This window comes from Neocloeon triangulifer, unplaced genomic scaffold (genome assembly GCF_031216515.1).
Source record: "Neocloeon triangulifer isolate White Clay Creek 2 clone unplaced genomic scaffold, ASM3121651v1 ptg000014l, whole genome shotgun sequence".
In the NCBI taxonomy this organism is placed as follows: domain Eukaryota; kingdom Metazoa; phylum Arthropoda; class Insecta; order Ephemeroptera; family Baetidae; genus Neocloeon; species Neocloeon triangulifer.
The window spans coordinates 28,844,575-28,869,778 of NW_026775556.1; the positions used below are offsets into that span (position 1 = coordinate 28,844,575).

Below are 25,204 nucleotides of genomic sequence, written 5' to 3' on the forward strand. Positions count from 1 at the left end.
AATCGGAGGAATATCCACTTTGATCCACTTCAATTCACTGAATTCACATGAAAAAAAAACCACATTTTAAATTTCAACATAAAAAATTCAAACTTGCTAATTTTTTTTGTATATTTTGCTCATGAAATAGGGTCGCCATTTGTTTTTTTTTTAACAATAAAAAAAAAAAACAATTTCTGCAACGAGGAACAGCCTGATGTCTTCATTCCCATGATCATCTTATCGAGTGTCAATTTTTTTCAAACAAATAACAGCCAAATAGAAAAAATTCAATATTTAGCTGCACTAATATTTTTTTGATAATAGAATTTCTGCTTCAAGAATTTTCGTACTCTAATAATTAAAACAAAAGAAAAGGCAACAATAGAAAACATTTTTCTATCGCAGGTTTTTTTTCTCCTCCGCACTGATATATTATTCGTGTGACATTGCTAAGTAAAAAAGAAAACAACAAATTAATCCCGAATCCTTACAAACGCGCTACATAAACTGTGTGGGATGGACGTGCCTTGAGGGCAAACGCCAAATTGTAATAGCTCCCAGAAAGTTCTGCAACTGGCACTGCATTTTTTCTACAAAAGACCACATCCTGCACTTAATTAAAAGAAACTGTCTAGTCTAGAACATTTGCGAAGGCACCTCATGCCCATGTCCCGCTGTGAGGCCAGGAAATGGGAAATTCCAAATTTATTTTATTCTCATAGTAATGGTACGTGCCATTAAAATTCTACTGTAGGACCGACGCACCTATAAATTTCAAGTGTGTAAATAAATCAGGCAAATGAGAGGTATTTTATAGCAAGTCATCAAAATTTTTTTCTGAGGATGGCAATCGTGAATGTGAATTGAGGCACGAAATCGGCCAGGCGCATTTCCTGTGTGAGTTTAGGATTTGCCCGCGGCCATCATCAATTTATTGGATGCGCGGAAAGGAAATTTTAAGGAAAGGGTCCAAGTTTGTAAATAAAGGAAATTTCCAATTGGAGCTGTTTCACAAGACAGAGAGCAGAGATTTTTAAGAAAGCGCCTCTTTTAAATGCAGCTGTTCAATTTCTGAATGAGCGCACCAAAGTATACAATTAATAGAACAGGTTTTGTATTTAATTCGAGGACGGCCAGTTAAAAACGCGCCTACGATGGCGTTTCGCAGGGTGAAGCGCATGTTTCCATAAAATATTACTTGGCAGAGAATTTCACGTAAATAACCAATTCGACACGGAGATGTTTTCAAAACAAAAAGAGGTCCTTCTCCAGCCACAGAAAACTTGTTTTCTAGGCTGTCGTGGGTCAGAAAAATAAGTTTGATGCTGGCGTCGGACCAACAGACGAGAAAATGCTACCTCACTTGGTACCCTCCACTTAAATGTGGGGGAGCGAAAGAGGCGCTCACAGCATCAGCAGCAACAGAGGGAATGAGGCGTCGCGTCCATTCAAACGCTTTTCAGCCTTCAGCTTTCCTCTACCACTTCTTGTATTTCACATTTCAGGAGTCTTGATAACAATTTTATTAAATATAATCATGAAAGAGCAATTTGAATTTGAACCAACAGCTTTTACGTTTGGCAAATTTTTTAAGAAAATGAATTTGCGTCTTTATTACAAGTTTATTAGTTCAAAAAACCATTTTAAATATAAATTCCGCGCGTGGAATTGAGCATAATTATTCATATACAAGACCGGTGAACTCAAATCACACAACACATTGAAAATGAACCGAACGGCAGAATGAGCGACTGATTGTGACACTTTATTCACAGAAAACGGAAGCACCACTCGAATTGCCGACCTCGGCGCACTCGCCGCACTTGGGATCGCTGAGCGTAAATTTCTTTCAGAGACGACGCTGGAAATTCACTCAAATAAAATTCAAAGTTAATTGCCTCCATCAAAAGTGCCGAAATTGAGGAAAATTTAATCCATCAACAATTTTTCCTAACAAATTTGAAGTAATACAAATTTCATAACTTTGATAGATCGAAATTAAAAAATTTTCACTCGTACGTGATTTTTATTTAAACAGAAGGTTTAACCAAAGAGTTAAAATTAAAATTTCCTGTTCGTGACTTTAAAAGTTTTATTGGAGTTTTAAATGTTAAAGAAATGCTGAGGCATCCAATAAAAAAAATCCATGTTATAGTTTCTGTGTGAAGTTCACTTACAGCGAGTCTAAATCTTTAATAACACGACTTCCTTTGCAAGCAGACATGCGATACTGCAAGAGTTCATTTCCATTTCACGAGAAACGTTGGAGGCAAATACGGGGCGTTTTGCGCAAGACTTGATTATTTTAATCAAGCTCCTTTTTCTAATTTAATTAATATTAACTGCCAAAGGATAAAAGTTTACACTCGCAAACATTTGATGCAATTTCATTGCATTGCAAGGAATTTAATAAAAATTGAGATACAACTTTGTAATGTAAAGAACTTTCAAATCGACACTATTTAATTTTAAAATGAATTATATTTGTCTGAAAAAAAAAATGCATTGCCATAAATGATTTTAAATTCAGGCGTTCTTCGATTATTTAATAATAAAATATTATTCAACTTTTTTTTTGCAAATTAACCAATTAGGGTTGCACTGAAATGATTTAAGAGTGGGATATTTCATTTCTGCCGCATAATAAAAGCACGTGAAGCTAATTGAGGACCAACCGAGCTTTTTTTTTAATTTATATGTTCCTCTTCACTTCCGATTTTAATGCGGGCCATTGTCGTTATTCCTAATCTTGCTGCCAATTATGGAATTTTAGGTTCTCGTGCATAATTATTTCCGGTCGTTTATACATTTCGAGAAGAGGTCAGGTCATTAAGCAAAGCGCGCTGTATGCTGATAATAATTATGAGATTAAATTGCAAAAAAGGTTTGTTGTTTTGAATTTCCCTGTCCTTAATTTCATGGTTTGTTAATTAAAAAAAGCATATAATTTTTTTGAGTCACAAGAAGAGCCAAGAAGAAGAGACTTTAAATATGCGCAACTTATCAAAATTTATTTTGAGGATGTTGGATGTTTTTAACAAAATGCTATAATATCCACCCGTTGCTTCCATGACAACAAAGTTATATTAATAATTATGACATTAAGCATGATTAGCCTCTTTTGGGAATTAAAGAGGGAAGGGACAGTAGTTTTTCAGGCAGAAATGTCTCTTTTCATGTGTATTTTCAGCTTTTTCTGTACCTTTATGTATAGTTTTTTTGCTGTGTATATTGACATTATGACTGTATATCGAATGGAATATAAATTAAATAAATAAATAGAAATAGAGAGTGTTACAACACAAAGTTGACGAGTGCATTAAAAATGGATTGGTGGGAAGGAGAAGAGTTAAAATTAAATCCTGCTTTAAAATTTCCAACTATTTACGAGCTGAGAATAATTTTTGATAAAAAATAATAACTGAATTTACTTTTAATTCTTCGTCTAAAAAAAATTAATGCATATTATAAAATTTTTTTGCAAGGAAATTATTTTTTAGACCTACAGTTATTTATTTATCATTTATGATAAACATTTCTACAAATTATATGAACAAGATTGCGCAGAGGTGAATTCTTTTAGTGAAAAGAATTTTGTGCTTTCCTTTAAGTTTTTTGCATATCATCTTGATTACACCTAGTTCGTTGAAAAGCAGTTTGGAGCGATTTTGCCAAAAGTGACCAAAAGCATAAAAAGCTTAAGTAGCATGATAAGAGAGTATTGGACGATCCCAATGGCATAATCAGGAAGTATTGGTTTTGTGATCCAATTGGTCTATACAGAATTAAATCATTGCTCGCACAGATATTTCGCAAAAAAATTGTTCTGCAGCTTTATATGAGAATTGCACAAAAATGCCTACATGACAAATTTCATGCATGGACTTCATACTTAAAACATTATTTAGTTTAATCTTATTTTATTTCATCACTGGCCACAGTTCCAAATAAAAATTATCGACCCGCATGTTACTGCCGTCAATCAGCCGGCGCGGTGCAGACAGTTCATTTTTTATGCCTTCTTCCACTTCAAGACATTTACTCCGTTAGTTATTTATAAGTTAGTTTCACATACAAAGTGTCAAGTTCCCTCCCTTCGCGCATTTTTATTCCAATTATGTCGCGCTTTGCGATTTTATTTAGCTCGTTAATTCACATTTGTATGCGTACCACATTCTGCCACTCTTTAGTCGCGAACTTGATGGTATTTTTCCACTTGCCTGTCACCAAAGAAAGAATTGCATGCGTCATTGAAACCTTACATTTTGTTCTCTTGTTTATTTATCAATCAAAAAAAGTTACTCAAAAGAGTATTAAAAGGCATGCATAATTTTTACAAATTAAGAAATGATTAATAAAAGTAATTGATCGCAATTACATAAACAATGGCCAAAGGCGTTTTAATTAAAAACACTTAAATTTTTTCTTAATTCAATAACCTTCACCAAACATTTAATAAATGATAGTTTAACAGTGAAAGAAGAAAGAGCGCCAAAGAGAAAAGAGTCAAAATGATGCAGGAAAGAGTGAGGAAATATTTAGCTTGTTCCTGTAGAAAAAAAAAATTGTATAAGAAATCAGTCTGTTGTGAGTTTCAAAACCACTGGCAACCAAGGGGTCGGCCACATTCAAAAGAAGGCGACTTAGTGCAACTGCAGGTGGACTGACTGGATCAAATTTCAAATTTTGATCCAGCAAAAAAGAGGGAGATTATCTTGAGCCACCCTTTTTTTATCAGATGCATATTCCTTGCAGTTAATTAATCCACTTGCAGTTGCACTCGACCCTTTTTGTCAGTTGCTAGGTGACTCAAATAAACAAACCAATTTAACACTCTTGATTATCCTAAAGAAACAAGTCTTGCACTTATCCGGTTTTTTGCCCTCCTGTGTTGTTTGATCTTTTGTTGGACTTCACGATTAAATAAGGCAAGAAATAATTTTAAGCAAAACAAATTTTGTTTTCCTGTTAAGTAAAAAAAAAAAAATACTCATAATCCAGAATCACCAAGACAATTCAAGAACATTTGAAGAAATATTTTTTTCTAAATCTTTGTTAAACAATTTGTATAGAACTGGATTGTTTGGCTTTTAAGTCTTGCTTTCCAGTCACATAAGCACGGGCCGATAACTCCGCTTGGAGTTGGCTGGACTTGTAACTTCTTTCCAATACTTCATTATAAAAAAATGAATTATAAGAAGTAAAAAAAAAATTAAACAAATTATTTATCTTGTAATTATCATAAAGCCTTACCTAATAAATTAATTATTTAAGGGCTGCGGAAACAATTTTTTAAAAGTGAAAGAAATTATATGCTATGAAGGAGTTAACCATTGTCACTGAACTTCACATTTATCACATGGGGAGCGTCTAGCAGGCTTATTGTTAATACAGGACCAACGCGTGGCACATAATTTGACAATTATTACCCCTCACAATAATATGCTGCGTGAGAAGGGGGTGAGCATTGATTAGCAAAGCATGATAGAAAATCCTGCGCTGTCTTATAATTAAAAGTCGTTGGAAGATTTTCACAGCTCTTTTTCCAACTTTATTAATTTTAAATCTTAGAAAATTTAATTATTAAAGTGATAGGATTTTTTTTTAAACATTTTGCTTATTCAAATAAATTCAATTGCAATTCAAATAAATTATTTCAGGGATGAATATAATTTTAAAATTTTTGTCCTTGCAGACTGTAATTTTGCTTCTATGTTTGATCATGATGAAACGGTTTTCACGCTAAATCTCCTGCTGAAATTTTTAACCACATTGCCAAACGTCACTTTAAAATTTGTATATTTTTTCAATTCAATTGAAATTCAAATTGCATTACAAGCGCAAACGCATGCAAGGAAAAATTTATTAATTCGTCAAATTCGCATTTATGGTCTTTGAATAATCAGCAAAGTGACGAGTCACGTGAGAATTTGTTGCGTTTGTTGGAATGAAAAAAATACCGAAGGCAAAATAAATTTTACTTGACGCAACGGAAATATAAAGTTGCAATCTAAAATTTTTTAATGTGGTTCATTGGAACATACATAAAGCAGAACATTGTAATAACTTTTTTTTTCTCCAAACAAATCAAGTCATTGTTGAGGAAGATCCTCCGTGGTGAGCAAGTCACAGAATTTAAAGACCCACACTGAAATGGGCGGCAATAAAAATGAATAATATTTTTTACAAAAATTATCTTAAATGAAATATAATGTTTTAGCTTCACAGCTGTCACTTAGAGTTTGTACAGCCGTTTCTAAACCAAACACAACGGGTTTGATTTTAGTCTTTGGTACTTGATGAACGTATTATTAAAGTAAAACCGGTTCTCGCGATTTTTAGGTCATTATGAACTACATTTCATTGATGCCAGTGGCTTCAGAAGCGGAAAGGTCATTTTTTTTTTTACTTCTTTGGTACAGCAAAATAAAGAAAAAATCAGCTTTTATTGGCAACTTCACTCACTTGTTTGATAAAATATAATTTAAAGTCATAACTGGTTTTGCTTTACATGCAAAATGCGGCAGTAGTTGCTCTACACCATCTGAACATAAAAAGTATTTTAAGCGATGATTTGTCTCGGATTAATTAAATACAAAATTTGATTATGTTAAGTTTGCCATGTATTGTCTTGATCGCAACTGACTATTTTTATTTAAATAGTGCAATGGCGCCCTATAAAGTTTCACAAGTCAAGCCAAATTGATTGTTACTATTTTGTTTGCAACAAGCTTTCTGCAAATTCACTCCTTGCCTTTCTCACAAGAATCAGCATCCGAAAATCCAGAAGAACCAGCATTTAAAAAAAAATTTAATGTCAATCATGTGCTGAATAATTATTTTTTACTACTCTCCTCTATTTGTCCACCAAATTGGTCACAACTAAAATGATTTCATAGTCGCACGTCACCCCACTTTTTTTTCAAAGATTGACTCAAGCATCGAAACCTCTGTGAGGGTGAATAAAAAACCATCTATGAACGCCATTGTAAAAACAAAATAGACTGCTTTTGGAGTGGAAAAATCGCTAGTAATTGCACCCTGCACCCCAAATTTAATGATTTTCCAGAAATTTCAGGTTGGGTTAGAAAATCTTATTGGAAATTTTATCTTTCGACACATTCCTATTAAGTAAAATAAATCTTTTATTTAATTTCATCTCGGCAATTTTGACCTATTTCATTTCCTTGCAAAAATTTAAAATTCATCTAGAATTGTGATCTTTTGCGCTATAATTTATGCTGAGTTAGAAAACCAATGATTCCGATGAAATAATGAACAAACCCATTCACCCTGAGCAAAAATTGCAAACTTAAGTATGAAATTCTTAATCATTATCTTGAAGCTGTGAATTGCAAGCTCAGGAGAGAAAGGGTCTCTGACTGGTGACTTTGGGCTGCAGAGGAATTCAGCAGCGAGAGCACACATGTTTTGTTTGGGGTTTTCCTGATTAATTTTTGCGAATTTTTTCATTGAGCATTTAGGCTACGACATTTTACTGTCCTTGTCCTCGAGACCCTCTTTTTTTAAGCCCCTTTCACGAAATGACACTCCGCTAATTTCCAATCAAATATTTGATCTTGCGACCTGTTTGATCAACCGAAGAAATGATCATTCATGCGATCTGTAATGTTCGCGGCCTTCAGATTGCATCCTTCTTAAAATTCATGCCACAGTAAAAGTAGGTTCGTTTCAGAAAAGGGAGAAAATGGCTAGTTTCTCTTCGAAATCGTCGGCGCGCCGACGAATCATAACAACAACAAAAAGGGCATGCACGTGAGAATTATGGCGGGAGCTCACCTTTGTGGTGTTTCCCTCGATGCAAACGCTGCACTTGACGTTTCTAACACTCATTCGGTCCTGCGGATCGACAACGCTGGCTCCATCACGGGAGATGCAGGCAAGGTGCGGCGAAACGCGTCGACTTCGGCAGGTTCGAGAACGACTTCTCACCTTGCGACGCAACAATGGCCGAGCGACCTTGAAAACCAGTCGCGCCAAGGGTTGTTTACCGGGGGGTGTGTTTCTGTCAGAACGAGCTCTCGCAAGCCAGCTGCATTTCAAAATCACAGAATTTTCTACTCGCGCAAAAACGCAAGAGTCCGGCAGATGGCACTAGCAACCACGAACACCAAAGCGCCATTACGAGCAAATATGGAACTATCGTGGCGCGAAAATCACATAAGCCTCTAAAGAGTTCTATGTCGTCAGGCTTCCACACGGAAGCAATTGTATTTTAATTTGAGTCACTTCGCACTTTTTTTTTTTGAGTCATAAAAAATGAATTAAAAAATGCCAATAATTTACAAAGTAGTGGTCAATATTTTGTGAACATTGAGAAAGTACATTTTTTTAAATTCTCTTGCTTGCATTTCAATAATAATAATTAAGAGAGAAGAGGACACAAAGAAAAAAACGCATAAATTTATATTTCCAATGCATACCATTTTCACTTTATTCATCTCATAAATTAATCAAATTTTTCAATAAAAAAATATAATAAAGGTTTTGGCAAGTCATCAATTTGTATGCCAAAATAAATAAATTGTTAATGCGATGCATTATACTTTGATAACCGTGGACATGGACTAATCTATCATCATTGCGATTTCCGGTAGAAAAATATTCATGATAACCCAATGACAGGAAATGGGCTCAAATTGCAGAAGAAAACATATGATAACTTAAGCGTTTCATCGAACAGGATTTGACTAATAGCCAGCAACGACAGCTTCTCGTCGATGATCTGCGTTGGCAGTCAAGAACTGGCCACTCCTGGCAATTCCATTTGAAGCAGATCCACCCGTATATCTACTTGTGACGTGTCCGATTGATTCCATTCCTTGTACAATTTGCTAAAAAAAGCTCTGATAGAACCAAATTTAACCTGGGATAAAGTTATTCTCACTTCAAGATTTCCGTACTCGTAATTAAGTTCCATAGGAAAGATAGGATGATGAATTCGAGGGGCATCAATAGCCTCTTTGATTGTTTGATTAAACCAAAGATACCTCATAGCAACCTATCGACAGCATTAAAAAATTTTTATGTTCATGATTTAAAACTATGAAATACAAACCTGAGGTACAGTAGAAGAAATTTTTGTTCCCCCTGATGCACCAACAGACAAGACGACGTCGCCATTGGCGTCCGTGATTATCAAGGGACACATTGACGATAATGGTACTTTGCCAGGAGCTATGAAGTTTTCTGGCGAGGGCGGCACTCCCCAGGCGTTGGTGATGTTTGGTGCAGAGAAATCGTCCATTTGACTGTTCAGAATGATTCCTGTGTTCACAGATCGAACTAATGCTCCTAAACTAAATTATCATGTTGTTAGCCTGAAAATATCAAAATACAACTTCACTCACATTGTGTTGACAGTGCTTGTGACAGAAACTGATGAACCATCCTTGTCGACAATTGAGACGTGTGCAGTTCCGTGGTTTTCTGAGGTGAGAGTTCGTGCAAAGTAGTGTTCAGGGTCACTGTAAGTCACGTCATCTTCAATGCGACTCCTTATATAACTGGCGTAGTCTTTTGAAGTTAAATTGGTCAAGAGCTACTTAACAAAGTGAAGAATTTAATTAGAAAAAAATTTTGCATTTCATCAAATTTTACACTTACCTCTTGGATGTCCACAAAGTCAGGGTCGCCAAGACGTGTTCGTAAACCGTAAGCGTACTTTAAAGTTTCTGTCACCCTTTGTAGCGTGGTAATTTCATCAGCAGCAGGAATAAAGCCATCCAAAACATTCAAAATAAACAGAGCCACAGGTCCTCCTGCAGGAGCATTCAGAGAGTGGGCAGTGAGTCCTCCACTGAGCTCAGCTTTCACTGTTTCTTGCCAACGAACACTATAATTTAAAAAATATTAGAGTAAGACATATTGATTGACTTAAAAAAGTAATTAAATTAGTATTTAATTAAGTACTTGTAATTAGCCATATCCTGTGCGGTGATGATTCCTCCGAGGCTTTGAACGTCATTAACAAAGGGTTCTACCAGAGAGCCTGTGTAAAGAGCATCCCCACCTTCAACAGCAATCGTTCGAAGAGTTTCAGCAAGTTTGAGCCTATACATTTTGTCTCCTGCTTGAAGCAGAGTTCCATTTGCATCAGTAAAAATTTCTCTGCAAAGCATTTTTTGTTTATAATCTGCAAGGTACATTATTAGTTGATTTTAAAAACCTCATTGATGGCGTATTCAAAATCTGTGTAGCTTTTTCCTGAATTTTTTCACCAACATAATTTCCAATCGTGATTCCCTCCACGCACAGGTCAATGGTAGGCTGGATAAGTCTTGACCACGGAAGAACTCCGAAGCGCGTGTGTGCCTCCCAGTAACCTTTGATCTCTCCGGGAACGCCAGCAGCCAAACCACCTTTTTGAATTTATCAAATAATTTTGACGATAAAAATGGTTTCAAAATTTAAACCATATGTAGACAAGGTTGAGTTTCCATGAAACATGTCTTCGGTTGCGGCACCGGGTGCAGTCTCTCGGGCATTGAGAGCAAAGGTCTGTCCAGTTGTTCTATTATAGATTGTCATCAAAAATCCACCTCCAACGCCCATACTTTGAACTGAGCAGACACCATCACAAAAGAGGGTGGCAATGGCAGCATCAATGGCATTTCCGCCTTCCAAAAGAACGTCCCTTTACATTTAAAAACGTTTGAATTAAATTCTTTACATACATTTTCTAATTTACCTGCCAACAAGATTGCAAGGGTAGCAATTTGCTGCCACGGCACCGTCATAATAAACCCCAAGGGGTGAGCTCGACGGTGGCCACGGCTCAGTCGGATTTGGCGGGTCTAGCACTTCATGCGGTTGCAGTCCAACGTAAATTCCGACTCCAACGCCAGCAAATAGACTCATCATCACTATCACCCCGGCAATACCTAAAGGTTTCCACAAATTTCCTCTGAAATTTTGTATTCAATTTCAATATTTTATTAGCCGCGGCGATGTTATTTAATCAGATAAAGAATTTTGAAGGCTAGACAGGTACATGCAAGTTCCAAACTTCAAGAGCTGTTATTCCATTCACTGAGTACAAAGCGGTTAGAGCAGGGTTAAAATTATTTTAACTTACTGATAATGTCAAGCTAATGATTTATGAGATAAGTGTAACAGATATTAATCATTCATATAATAATTACTATTAAGCAAAAAGTAATGAGACAATAGAAATTAATAATGGATTTATGTGTTTGATAAGGAATATTAAACTCTTAAAGAAGAAAAATATTTTAAGATACTACTGAAAATAAGCAAGTTAATTAGTGCAAATCAATTTACCTCATTCTGTAATTCATGCATTTCAAATCATAGTCACCTTGGACCATTTTAAAGTGTTATTGAAGATTTCAGAGAAAACGCTAAATTTTAAATTTTTATCTAGGCAAGTGCTCAACGTTGGAGCTACATGGAAGGAATGAGGTCAGAGTTACTTATATCAAAAGTGGTGGGTAACTTTATCTGCACACAAAACAACCAAGGTAGTGAAAATTGAATCACGAATGTTTGTAGAGAAATTAAGCAGGCGGAAAAGCAACTGTAAACATTGAAAGCAAACAATATGTATATTCCTTACTTATCATGCAGAATAGTTAAAGTATAATAAATACATAGAATTCATGTTTTATCACTCACGGATTAGACCTCATGATTGCTCTCGTTACTTAACCTTTCACGTCTCGCACAATAATAAACAGGATCACACCCAGGAAGGACTTAAATGTTCTTCCTTATCACAAAGGACTCTTTGACATGTCGCAAAAAACTCTTATCTTTTCAAATTGAAAATTATTACAAAAAGACACTGTCGTCTATCATGAAAGATATCGAGTTGAATCAATCCAGACACCAGCACTTGTGTTTTTCCTGGTGAAAAATTTGCATAATCATGGCGGATAACTCATTATGCAAAGGCACTTGTACCATGAAATATGATTAAGCAATAATCCTCATCGAAGGATTTTAAAGAGATAAAAAAAAATTTAAAAAAAAAAACATTATAGTTTCATAATAATAAAAACATTTTAAGCCAATTTTTTTTGCAGTATCCCTAAACGTCTTTTGTCCTTTTGTGCCACTTGAAAAAAGATTTTGGTATTAATCATAAAAATAATAATTTGTAATTTAAATCTTATTGAATTTTAATGTTGCCACCTGCAATATAAAAATGAATTTTTAGTTAAAAATTTATAACAAAAGGACTCAGCAAAGGAGGTTGACTTACATTTTTAAAACTTTATCCTTTCCACCGCTGGCAACTCTTAGTCCATCAGGAGACCAGTCAACAGCGTAAACTTCATCAGCATGCCCAGGAAGATCCAGTTCTAATTTTTTGTTCTTCACACTCCAAACTGCAAAATAAAATCAGTTATAAAATCAAAACAACTCTATCAAAATAATACCTTTCAATGTAGAATCTGCACTTCCACTCACAAGCAGCCTCGAGTCGGCAGACCAAGCTACCATGTACACAGCTTGGACATGGCCTCGTAAAGTTGTAATGAACCTAGAAAAGTGTTTCGTCAGTGTGAGATTTAATTTAAAAATTATTCAAACTTACTTTCCGGTCTTTCCATCCCAAAGCCTGATTGATTTGTCAAAGGAGGCTGAAGCAACTAATCTTGTATCAGGTGAAAATTTTACGTCATTCACCAACTGCTGGTGGCCAGTCAGACGGGCTACAATGTAGGATTTTAAATTAAAAATTTCCAAATTAACCAGGCAAAATCATACCCATGGGTTTCTTTTCCTTCTCGGGCAACCACATGTACAGAGTGAAATCGTCCGAGGCGGAAACCAATCTCTCCTCACCAGGACTGCAAACAGCACTATACCTTTTCCGAGCCAACTCTTGCACATTGGAATCTACGAAAAAAAGATCATGTGTAAAGAGAATATAATATGAAAAATATTTGAAATTTACCATTAACTGTCTGTCCCTTTCCTCTGTGGACAGCTGTTGGGTCAACAGCGCCCGTTCGAATTACGTAATCTGTATTTAGGGCAATGGAATTGACCCAGTGGGCATGCCCTTCTAGTGTCCTGCACATAACACCCTGAAAATTTAAAGCTGTATTTTCGCAACAAGAGGGAGAATTTATTTACATCATCAGGTCTCCAAACTTTAATGGTGCGATCTTGAGATGAGGTGTAAATGAGGCCGCTGCCTCCCCATTTGACACAGGTGATGCTCATTGTGTGGCTGGTGAGTATTCTTTGGACATTGCCCATCACCGTGTCCCAAATCCTGACATCTCCGTCTTTCGACGCACTTGCCAAGCGTCGACAGCTCCCATCGCTATTTAAAAAAAATTAAATTATTTACAAAAATTTTAACAATGTAAAATTACATGTGAAGAGGTTCCCAGGACAGTGATGTGACCCACTGCTTGTGTCCCATCAAGGGCTTTCCAATCTGCTTGCCAGTGTTGGGATCCCAGAGCATGATAGTGCCATTTTTGCAGGCGGACGCCAATTTTCTGGAATTTGGGGCCCACGCAATGCAAAGAACCCAGTTTTTGTGGCCTTCACAGGTGAAGTGGGGCGTCTGAGTATTCACGTCCCAAAACCTGACAGTCGTGTCCCCCGAACCACTTGCTAGGTAAAGACCATCGGGACTAAAGCTCACAGAAATGACTGCCTCGGCATGACCCGGCATGGAACTGGAAGGAAAATTTTAATCAAAATATGTTTCAATTTCAATTTACATTTAACTTATTTTTAGATGAAATAAAAAAAATACCTTGTGCATCTTGTGACTGCCCTAACTTTGAAGACTGCCTGCTGCTGGTAAATGATTTCAAGCACATTTTCCGTCCCGATGTCATCCTTGACCAGAACCTTGTCCAGGCTCGATGTGATTTCCTTTTCATTTACGAAAAACAAATACGGAGCCGGATCTTCCTATAAACATGAACAAATTGAGCACGCGGATTAACTTTAAAAGTATTAAGGGAAATTGTTAAGTTTTATACATTTTCCAAGAGATGGTTGGTCAAGAGGGTGAGCTTGTCCGGCGTGACATCGTACGGCAGGTCGAACAACCGTTCGAACGCCTGGCCTGTGTCCGATTTCAGACGGGTGAGGATCCGCCGAGTGTCCACTTCACCGTCCATGCCGTCTTGTTTACGTTTACGTTCCGCTTTTCGTTTACCTCGTTTTGTGAAATTTGATTGTCGCGCGCCATCTGTGAGAGACAGAGGAATTACAAATAAAGAAAAAAATATTACAGCTTTGAATTTCAAAGATGAGCGCCAGACCGACGTGACTTGTTTTGCATTATCAACATCAGAAAAGCAGGGGTTTAATGTTTAAATATAATTCTATTATCAGTTGATGTGCCAATTGTATTGCAATTTACTTGTGCGTCTAAAAATCAGATAGAGAAAACAAATTGTGTTTTCAGTTTCTCATTTTATTTAATAAATCAATAATTCTCAATATCTTAATTTTTTTTTTTTTTTAAATGCAGTTCAATCAAATTAACTAATGATCATGTTTTCTGCGCTTCATTTAAAGTGCACGATATTTAAAAAAAAAAGAGCATTGTGAAAATGAATTAGCCAACTCGCAGAATCAAAGCGGAGGAAAGTATTTTTTTTTTGTAAGATATTGAAGCCAATAGAGGCTGCTACTAGTTTGATTAAAAGTATTTAATTAATATTATGCATGCATAAGAAAAAAATTTGAAATTATTAAAATTTTAAAATTTAATGCAATTAATTATTTCAGTTCATCACATTTCTTAATATTATTCAATCTGATTCAATCTATCTCTTTGTTATGTGATATTACTAAACACACAAACACATATGAATATAAAATAAATACTCGGAGAACGCCTGCGTACTGACAGTTCTATCGATCCAAGCTGCAAAATCCCGAGTGAGGAGACAACCGGCGCAATGTATCGCACCCCGCGTTACATAATTAATATTTTGAGTATAGGCAGGTGCACATTTTTCTATGAACGAGGGCATAATTGATTTCAGATGCACACCGAAGCAAGAAAGATTTTTATAACAAGGATTTGGGGAAAAATAATATTTAAAATTCTGAAGCCGCAACGATTAACGCTGAAAATGCCCTTTTTCCGAAAAATCGGGTTGTTGGATTTTGAGAGGAAAACGCCGATGTTGCCTTTTCTTCGCACGGTTGCCGATGACACGGTGTTTTGGGCGGGTTGCAAATACCAGTATTACATGCTGCGATAGAGGGTCGTTCCAGCCGGGGGTTGTTTTTCCAGCAGGGAGGGTCGCGGGGTGCGGCGGGTTGCGTCGGCGGGGGCGCCTGCGCCACTCGGGCTCGGCGCCGCCTCGATTTGCCGCCGCCACGGCCTCTCAATAGATAATCTTGTGCAATTTGGCAATAAGTTATTGCCGGCAAGATTAATTTTGTTTACGGAAATGTGGAAAATCTGCCGCCCCAGCCGCCCCCTTGTTTGTTTGCTGCGTTTCTTTTCGCTGGAAAATCCTTTTCGAAATCTTCCACAAAAACAACTGTAACGGGGTGGCATGCTTTAGCAAGAGGTGCGGCCCTCTGTGTTTGTGCATGGGCAAATGTACGTGTGTGTTTTGACTCCATGGGCAAATGTAAACACGCCAATAGGGGTTGTTTCGCGCATTTCGCTCCGCTTGGTGCGGTGGGCTGTTTGGCACTTGGCGCTCCCGCTCAATTTTTTTACCCTACTTCTGAGCTCCAATTAAGCAAAACTCTTTGAAATAGAGACTGGCTGGAGACTAATAAGTATTGTGGTGAAAACAGCCTTTAAAACTTAAAACTGAAACATGTGAAAGGTTTTTAAGTTCATACTTAGACATGGTATATTTATTTAAAAAGAAAAAAAATACATTTTACAATTTAAAAGAAATACGTTTTTCTAAGTAATTTAAAAATTTATAAGAATGATATTGTGTAAATTATTTTTATCATTATTAACAATTTTTTTTTATTATTTCTTGTGTTTTTTAATTTTATGTTATTTTTATTACTTTAAATTTTTCAGTTCTAAATGAACAAATAGATATTTAACAAAATATAAATCTCGCTACAAATATTAAATAATTTAAATTTTATAAACGTCACTGTGAGACTTCAAAGAATATAATAATATTCGCCAATACATTGAAATATTTATTTTTAAAACTGCGACATCAAAATAAAATTTTTAATTCAATCAATAATCAATTATCTTAATTTAGTATTTACTCGATAAGAAATTTTCTAGTTTATGTGATTTATTTTTATTTGCATTATTCTGCGCACATATTTAAAGTAAGTCTTTTTTTATATATGCCGAGAAACGCCCTCTATTGAAAAATTTAACCTGAGAGCACCTGAGCAGTGGAGCAACCAAGATAATAGCTGCAGGTAAAAAGGTCAAAAGGCGGCCCTGCCGTGTCAATAAGTAGCTTCGGCGTTTGTGTGTAAAACTATAGCGTGAATACATCAAGGTGGATGGATCCTCTGTGAAATGGAAAACTTTCTAATGTCCATCTACCGGCTGACAACGATCTGAAGCAAAAAGAGATTTAACATTTTTGTTTTCCTAATGCGCGGCGTCGATTCGCGTGCTGTTGTTTGCGCATTTTGACTCTGCGTGTTAGGAAATAACTATAAAGGGCGATTACCCAATTGCGAGTCGCTACCACAGGCTATTTGATGACACAAATTGCCTTCAACGAATTAATCATCAGATACGTGCCTTCTCATTCATATGATTGCCGGTTTTAGGAACTTTATTTTAAGAGAGGTCCTTTCGCCATAATTCATAAAAGCTACATTACAAACAAACAAATAAATTTATTGATTTGATTAATCACAATATAATATTGCAGATTAAGTTTTATATATTTTATTAGAATAAATATCAACCAACAACAATGAGAAATCAACTATTAACTTACTTATAGCATGCATTATTGAATTTTATCTAAAGTTTAGATGCATAGAATAAATCTGAATGGTTTAACAAGAATTAATATAAATTATTTAATTTATGCAGGTTTTTTGAAAATATTTTTAATCAAATTATAAAAAATAATTTTAATTTAATTGCAACGAAATGTAAACAATGTAGTGTACTAATGTGGAAAAATAAACAACAATGATATTATAAAAGAATTTTTAAAAGCATTATGTATGCACATGCTTCCAATCGCGTAATAAAAACCAGTCGCTGAAGGCGCGGGCTGACATTTAGCTCGGCACCAAGGTTGCAGGGTCAAAAGCGAAATCCCTGATTCGTAAAAAAACGATCAAGTGATGCTTTCCTCATTTTCGGCGGCTGATTTTACGCTTGTAAATAAGTAATTGAATACGCACACTCCCGTCTCTCTAAGATAACAGATTATTTGTGGAAAAAACAGACTTGAAAAGATGAGCCTTGAATTTTGTGGTGCACGCAAAGAGAAAATTATAGGGTCTACTTATTTTTTATTTCAATGCAAACGAGGTGCAAGATTTAATAAAAATGCCGTAGCAGGTGACCCTCGTTTGTCAGAACAGGAAAATTAAAAAGGCATTATTCATTCTACTAATTTGAAATCAATGAAAGCTTGATGAAGTTATTAAAAATTCATATGGTATAATATGCGGAGTTGATTTTCATGGGAGCGTGACATTTAAGCCAGCTATTTGAATTGAGGCTCAGGAAGTATTTATATTAAACGATTAAACGAAATTGAGGAGCTTCAGAAGTTTCTTTCAACCAACCAATGCCATTGCCAATCCAATTAAAAACAAGTGATGAGTGATGAAATAATAACATGGAAGTGAAGAATACCGTCAATGTCACAGTAATCTTGAACTTGCACTTGCGAAAGGCAAACGCAGCAATAATTTAAAAGTACATACGCTGATTGTGAGTAAAGACAAAAAACTGAAAATTATATGTGCACTTGGGGTAAAAAATCTCGCGGTCCATAGCCGGCGCTGGATGCTGGCGCTTTTGGACCGGCGCGCGTGCTAAAATAATGCTCTACGCAGAAAGCCCACGCATTTCGGGTGGCCTATCCGGTCGGGGGAGGCTGCGGTGGCGAACGGGGAAGCGGGCGGATCAATGTGTGAGGGAGAACAGATCAAATGTCAGTCAAGTCTTGGGACGACGCACGCGGGTTAGGAGAGATGAATGTTGCAGGAGGTACTCTGACATGATTTATTGCCCGCCAGAGTGACAGCGCGCATCAGCCCTGCTCCAGTCGCAAGTGCGTACACGCACTTTTCTTTTCCCGCGCGCGGAAATTTGCAAACTCACTGCACCTATTCAGTCGCAGCTCGTCTTTCTTATACAAAACGTGAAATCTTTTGGCGAGAAAAAACATTTGCAATTTTTAGCAACTTAACCATTCTTTTTTGAAGCAAGTGGAAAAAAGTTACCCAATTTGATTAATAAAGTTCTACGAGGCGGTAAATTAAAAATAATATAATAAACAAAAATTGCGCATGCATATTACTAGATTATAAACAAATTCACGCAGATTTTACCGGATTTTACAACTTGCATTATATTATTATTATTGATTCTTTATTGACTTTTGAGGCGTCACCACGATGTAGTGACTCATTGCGACGCGCCTCATTTGCCAACACAGTACAAATCAAAAAATGAAGAAAGAGAGTAAAAAACAACAAAAATATTACAATGCATCAATTAGTTGAAAAAACTCCTCATTGAGTCATTGGCGTCATTGCTATACAATTTATGCGAATGAAGAATGAAAAAATCGCCTCAAACTAGTTTCAGAAATCTTGTATCGAGGCTCCAAACAAATCGAAATATGCAATTTGTTGTATGAAGCCGCCAAACAAGTCAAAGGTCAAAGGGTTCTGCTTCAAAATTAAATTAACGAAGTCTGGGCATATCTTTCACACTGCTGAATCGATTATTAGTTCGTAATTAAATTTAGCAGTTTATTTATGATAGCGGCTCTAGCGGCCGGTGCGCTCTACGTCGGAGGAGAGGGCGCTGTGCTTTAGCTTATTTGCTAGCGAAGAGCCATTTCTCCATTCACCCTTCTAACCAACATTCTTGACATGTATGTTCAGTGTTTTATAATTTAATTTTTACCTGATGTAAGATTATTGTATTTCATTCAATTCAATTCAATTCAATTTTATTGTTGTTCTGTTAGACAAGAATATTAACAGTAGTCTTTAGAACATGTCAGGTCTAAAATTAAAATTTAGAGAAAAAAACCCGTTGCTTAGGGCAAAGGGAAAAAACTATAAGATTAGCGCGAGAAATTTCACTTGTCAAAACTGCACAGTAAGTATTCGTGTATGTCATAGAAGTTGTGTTCACTTAGCACTTGTTTCAGTTTCAGGGTGAATGTCTTTAGATCTTCAATTGTATTTGAATGGGGAATAAATAAATAAATTTTCTAGCCAAATACCAAAATTGAGAATAAATTAAAGTGAGAAAATTCAATTCCTTTAATCTCTCAAAGCAAAAATTATGACTGCTTAAACGTTAGACATCAAAAGAGACTGAAAAACTGTGTTAGAATTCTTTGCAACTGATGCTCCGAAAATTGTGATAAGAAGAATATTTTTATTTATAGATTTCAAAATATTGAAAGATAATTTTAATTAAATAAATTAAATATACCTGAATATTATTCAAATAATTAATTTAAGCACTCATTACACAATATTATTGTAATTAAGTATTATTCATTCATTAATTTGATGTGAAGATAATATTTTAATTTCCAGTGAAATTACTTTAAAAAAGATGCAGACTACCCAAGTTTCAAATTTCCCTGTAATACTGAGTGTGAGTAAGTTTTATACAATTATAAAGAAAATAAATGATAAAAATTACAAAGTTTTTTTTTAAAGACAAGATGTTTTATAAAAAAGTTTAAAAATATATTCAAAATTTATATAATTAAATTTATTTTATATATTTTGAATTTAGTAAAAAATGTTAGTAAAATATAATAAGGAAGTTAAAAAAATGTGTTAAAAAACTTTTTTTATGTTTATCATACAGTTATAAAATAAAAAATTAAATTGTACGAATTTTTGCTAATATTATAATAACGCTTGTGTTTTCAGTAATGAGTGATATCAGATAAGTCAGATAACTCAGCATTGGCGCGCTTATAAATTATAATACACAACCGATCGAGTGATTGCAAGTTAGTATGCGCGACTCGGCACGTGCTCTGTTGGCGTGCAACGGCAGCTGCCAAGCGGAAAACTCACCCTTGCAACCCTAAGGGGTGTTTTCCAGGGGTGCTAACGCGCCGGCGTGACCCGCGCGAGAACCTTAGTGCCAGGAAAATATGCGTCGGCAGGAGGTATCGGGTCGGAAAACCACCCCTTGGTGAAATGGATCAATATCTGCGCGATTATTGTGTGCAATATGCGCCGTAATGGGCGAGCGCGCGCGTTTCTAACACCTGCCTTTTGTTCGTGGCGCGGCCCCTGATCAAAAAACGTCATGTGTGCCGCGATGACGGAAGAGAGGAAAAGCAGCCGTCGTGGCATTGTGCGTTTTCAATCGCACACTTCACCACAATGTTTATATGGCTTTTAAAAATCAGATCAAATTTCTTCAATCATTTATCAAACCAATTAAATTGATATGTCAATTCCAATGATAAATTTTATTCTTACTTTAAAAGAAAGCAAAATTATAACAATTAAAGTAACAATAGCGGACGTGTTGATGTAAAGTCCAAAAAGATAAAGTTCTAAAGGTACCTAACAAGAAAATCTAAATAAAACAAAATGTGCACAATTGATGCTGAAAATTAGGCAAACCAGCATATCTCCTTTGTCAAGCAAAGACTAACCAAAAATTACAGGGTGTGCTTTCTTGCGTCAAAAGGTCACAACTTTCAAGGATAATTAGTATTGAATAATTTTGCCTGACAGCACATTTGATTGATAAGTGCGTTTGTAAATTTTAAGTTCAGTGATGTGCAAAAACAAGAATTGCCACGTTGGACATCTCAAATAAAAACAACTTTCGAAAGGATTGTATACTCATTACTGTGACATAAATCGCACCTATAAATTTCTGATAAGCCCGACATTACAATGAAATTGGTAATGGTTATTGCCTTCAAGTTCGTCCCTGTGTTGTGAAAGAGGATGGGCATAATTTCAATTTGACATAAAATAAAAGTTTAACAAGTTTTAAGAAAACGTCTTTCAGGCACAATTAATTCGAATGCATCAAATCATACAAATATTAAAAAAATTCGGTTTACTAAAGGACACCGGCTACTCTTCTTACAAAAAGCCGCTCATTTGATTCTTTCGTACGAATATGATAATTTTTGTGCGTAACCGAAGTACATGTAAATATTGTGCAAAATGAATATTTAATCACAATGGACAGCTCAAATGACATCATTAAAGCTGTAAAGGTTACGGAATAAAATTATGTTTCGCCCCGAGCTATAAGTATAAGGGTTATGGGCATAGTAGGAAACTATCCCAAAAACACTCACAAACAAAGTAATTTTCATAAAAATATATGAAATTAAAAATTTAGTTTATTTAGGATATCAACATGTTGACTAAATTGATGGAAACGAACTGGATATCTCGTGTGACAAATGGTACACTCTAATGAAAATTTTTAAGAATTATAATTATCACTCGAATTATGGTTTTTTTTAATAAAAAAAATCAGGTACAAATTTTTTTTAAACTTTTACAAAAATTGAGGTAAATATAGGTATATTTTTCACTGTCACTTTTTGTTTTCACTTTGATAAGTTCGCGGTGCACGAGGACAATAATTCATTTGTGACAACTTAAAATATCATTTAGCCTAAAAAATTTTTAACTGAATACGTGACCGTTGGAAAAGATAAAAATCGGGTCCTTGGGAGAAAAACATCCTGTCTGCATTTCCAAAATACGTGCAGTTATAATTTCGCAAAATGTCGGAAATGACTCATCCGCGTGCAGATATATAAAAGGGCCACACGGAGCGCAAATGTTTTATACTCAAAATGCTGAAACTGATGGTGCCCGTGATTGTTATTGTTGCCCAGGTAAAATATGCATCTATACTATGTCAAAAATGTGTTCTGATTCTTTTCGATACCGTTTCAATCAGACGTCACTTCTCAAAAGATGTAGTATTTAAATTTGTTTATTTTCAAAATTCAATTATTGGTGTGTCAAAGTGGGAAAAAAAGTGAAGAAATTTTGATATGTTTGATATCAAAATAAGCGCCAAAAGCGCAATGTCAACCAAATTTGTTGAATTTATTCCAAAATCTCAGACTAATAAATTCAACTCAATTTTAATTATTGACAATTTTTTTCTTGTACTACAGCTGGCACTTTCTCTGCCGGTTGATGAAAACTCCGGACTTGCAAAACGTCCGGTCCGGGCGGTCCAACAGCCCTGGAAGCCAGGTTAGAAAAAATATTGAATAAATAAAAATATATTTAAATTTAGAACAACAATAATAATAAAACTATTTTTCAACGGATAGCGGCTGCTACCAGCCCTGAGGACTCATCATCAAAGCAGACAAAAACAACCAAGATAAAACCCACCAAACCTCCAAAGTCCACCAAACCTCCCAAGTCCACTAAAGCTGCCCTTGTCCGTAGAGAAACCAAAAAGCATTTAAATTGAAATCAATAATTGAGTATTTAATATTTCTCTAAACCTGATTTGAGAGTCTTAACTTTTCCATGATGCATGCATATTTATGTTTCTGATTTTTAAACATTTTTTTCTATATCGCTATCGCAAAAATAAACATACATAATTGCAAACCATTTTAATATTGTTTAATTACTCGATATATACACTATACACTGTAAAATTCTCTGAATTGAAAATTTATTTGTAATCAGCTTCTGTAAGGAAATCAATATATTTACCACACCGCAAATAATATCAGACTAATTTTTTCATATTTTACCAGAATTTTCTATGCTCCTTGTTCCTTGTATGAAAATTTGTGTGAAATTTTGCTTCTTTATGGCGGAGATGAAAGAAACCGAAAGTGCATAAAATTTTATCCATTTATGAAAATGAGGCGACTTTGCCAAAAGGTCAAGGGTTACCCTCTCAAGGCTGATGAAACCTGTTGAAGAAATCCCGGATGAGTAACGCGTCTAGACTATTTACAACATAAAAGGACGCTGCAACCGGATTCTTTATTTTTAAAAAGTGTGAATGCTGCCCTGCGACCTTTTCCGAGCCGAAGCGCGACATAATTTTGTTTCCTCATAAACTCCGATTCCCTCGAAACAAATCAAAAGAGTGGGCAATTTATCTTTGCGGTTGACGTGCCATTAAATTAAAATACGCCAGTCTGATTCAAGGTGAAAAATGGGAGATAGTCTTTAACTCTTACTTGTTTTGGATGCGTTCTGTGTTATGCTGGAAAACATTTTTACAGAAACTATATAGTAGGAAAAATCTTATGCCGGAATTAATTTTGCGTCGTTTGATTGATTTTTTTTTTTTTATTATTATTTGACCAAAATGTTGTTAAATTCTTGATATTTTCATTTTCAAAACATAGAAAAATATATTATGCTGTATATTATGAAATAATAAAAAAACGTTTTATTCCTTCTCTGATTGAGACTTATTTTGGATTTTGCTGCGTTTTAATTATGAATTTGTTCCATCTACGAGGCATTGCAAAATATTGATTAACATTTCAACAATAAAACTAGCTTAAATTTTATTGCATTATATTACATCATTATTTAAGCTCCTTTTTTTGTTCTAATTTCAATAATTGAAAAAATAAATAAAACATCACCATTTTCATTATTATTTGTCTTCTTTAAATCAACGCAGTCAAAGTTATATTTTTATGTTAAAGATTGCATAAATTTTCTGACTTCCCTCTTCAGTAAGTTAATCACAAGTGAATGGTCAATCCTATAAAACACTAATTCGCAGCCTTGGAAAATATTTAAAACTTATCTTCTTTAAATAAATACTCCTCACTTCCCTGTAAACAGATGAAAAGAAACAACAGCCAGCACCAGAAGTGACAAAGAAAACCTCTATATGCCTCCGGTTTTCTTTTCAGACGGAAAACCCACACTGCAAAGACTAATTATTTGCGTTGAGCAATCATGTTTGATTTATCTAATTGCCAAGGAGAAGAATTAGCCATGTCATTACTTTCTCGCGCAATCTTCACGCACACACTTCTAATTTTTGGTAGGCGAAAAGTGAATGGCAAAGTTTTTGTTTGATGGATGACACCAAGCAGACCTTGCGTTAACAAAATGCCAAATTTTATAGGCGCGAGTTTCGGCCTCGCTTTATTAGTTATTTATTGAGCCTTTTGTAAATGGTCACTTCTTGCAAATTGAATTTACGCGAGTTTTTATTATCATTGATGTCATCAGGTGCAAATGGAGCCTACGCACAATTAGCTTTTAAGAAAAATGCTTGTTTTCTCTCTTCCTTATGTGTTTTTGCTTTTAATGTTAAGCATACCTTTCGTTGTCATAAAACGAAAAGTGCACTCGTCAACAGCATATCTTCCCTTCTGGGGATTTTTTGATAAAATCCTCTTCCATTAATTTTAGAATTGTAGTTGCAAATACAGTTAATTGGTGCACTAAATTGCAAAATGAGTATAAATCCAAATCGAGATACATCATTCAAATATTCAAAATAATAAATGAAAAAGAAAAACAACGACAATTGGGGAGATTCTTAAAGGAATATTTTTAACACTTTTATTAAATTTAATTTCATTCTAATTCAAGAAACGGGGGCATGTGTTATTTTTGACACTTTTTAGGGCAGCAAAATGAATGAAAGTAACATTAATTGTTCCCATTAAATAGGAAAACGTTCCTTTTTAGGTTGTGCCATATAATGAAGAAAGTTTCTGTTTGATTAAAATCTGTATAGCTGATTATTTTTTTCAATGAAAATTGATTTAATGGTATGTATAAATGTCAAACAAATAAATATGCTAGATGGAAATTTATTTTTGCATAGTGTGGCCATCCTACTTCCCCACGTGCCATTTCTATTTATCCCTGGCGGGTATATCTGGTTGCAAAGAAGAGGTTTTCCACTTCTTGTTGCACAATAAATTTGGTTGCTGAGAGCATTATGGGAACCACGCACAGGTGCGAAAGGGGTCCTCCCTCCAGCAAACGAGCTTCGCTACCACTTGAATTGATTGTCCGGCAGCGTCTTCGTTTCATCTCCCCGCTCCAGGTATAAATG

At 35.2% G+C, this 25,204-nt stretch overlaps 2 protein-coding genes across 5 annotated transcripts in view; both read right to left on the reverse strand.

Annotated features, from left to right (window-relative positions):
• Window positions 1-8,058, reverse strand: part of LOC132201364 (uncharacterized) — a 25,560-nt gene extending 17,502 nt beyond the window's left edge. For all 3 annotated transcript variants that reach the window (XM_059627484.1, XM_059627485.1, XM_059627481.1), the window contains exon 1: window positions 7,783-8,058. The gene's annotated coding sequence lies outside the window, so the exon portion shown is untranslated. The remainder of the gene's footprint in view (window positions 1-7,782) is intronic.
• A 348-nt stretch (window positions 8,059-8,406) lies between these two features.
• LOC132199654 (notchless protein homolog 1) lies at window positions 8,407-14,181 on the reverse strand. Of its 2 annotated transcripts, XM_059624544.1 has the most exons (18): window positions 13,980-14,175; window positions 13,748-13,908; window positions 13,356-13,667; window positions 13,111-13,303; window positions 12,929-13,061; window positions 12,739-12,870; window positions 12,566-12,683; window positions 12,408-12,511; window positions 12,230-12,356; window positions 10,694-10,909; window positions 10,419-10,639; window positions 10,172-10,364; window positions 9,916-10,113; window positions 9,610-9,838; window positions 9,354-9,544; window positions 9,062-9,302; window positions 8,891-9,004; window positions 8,407-8,837 (listed from the first exon to the last, which is right to left on the reverse strand). In XM_059624544.1, the coding sequence occupies exons 1-18, from the start codon at window positions 14,118-14,120 to the stop codon at window positions 8,694-8,696; spliced, it is 3,168 nt and encodes a 1,055-aa protein (XP_059480527.1). In that variant the 5' UTR covers window positions 14,121-14,175; the 3' UTR covers window positions 8,407-8,693. The 2 variants fall into 2 exon arrangements, with proteins under 2 accessions (XP_059480527.1, XP_059480528.1); XM_059624545.1 differs by lacking the exons at window positions 8,407-8,837; window positions 8,891-9,004; window positions 9,062-9,302; ... (4 more) ...; window positions 10,419-10,639; window positions 10,694-10,909 and adding an exon at window positions 12,122-12,159 and having other exon boundaries at window positions 13,980-14,181.
• Window positions 14,182-25,204: the final 11,023 nt, after the last annotated feature.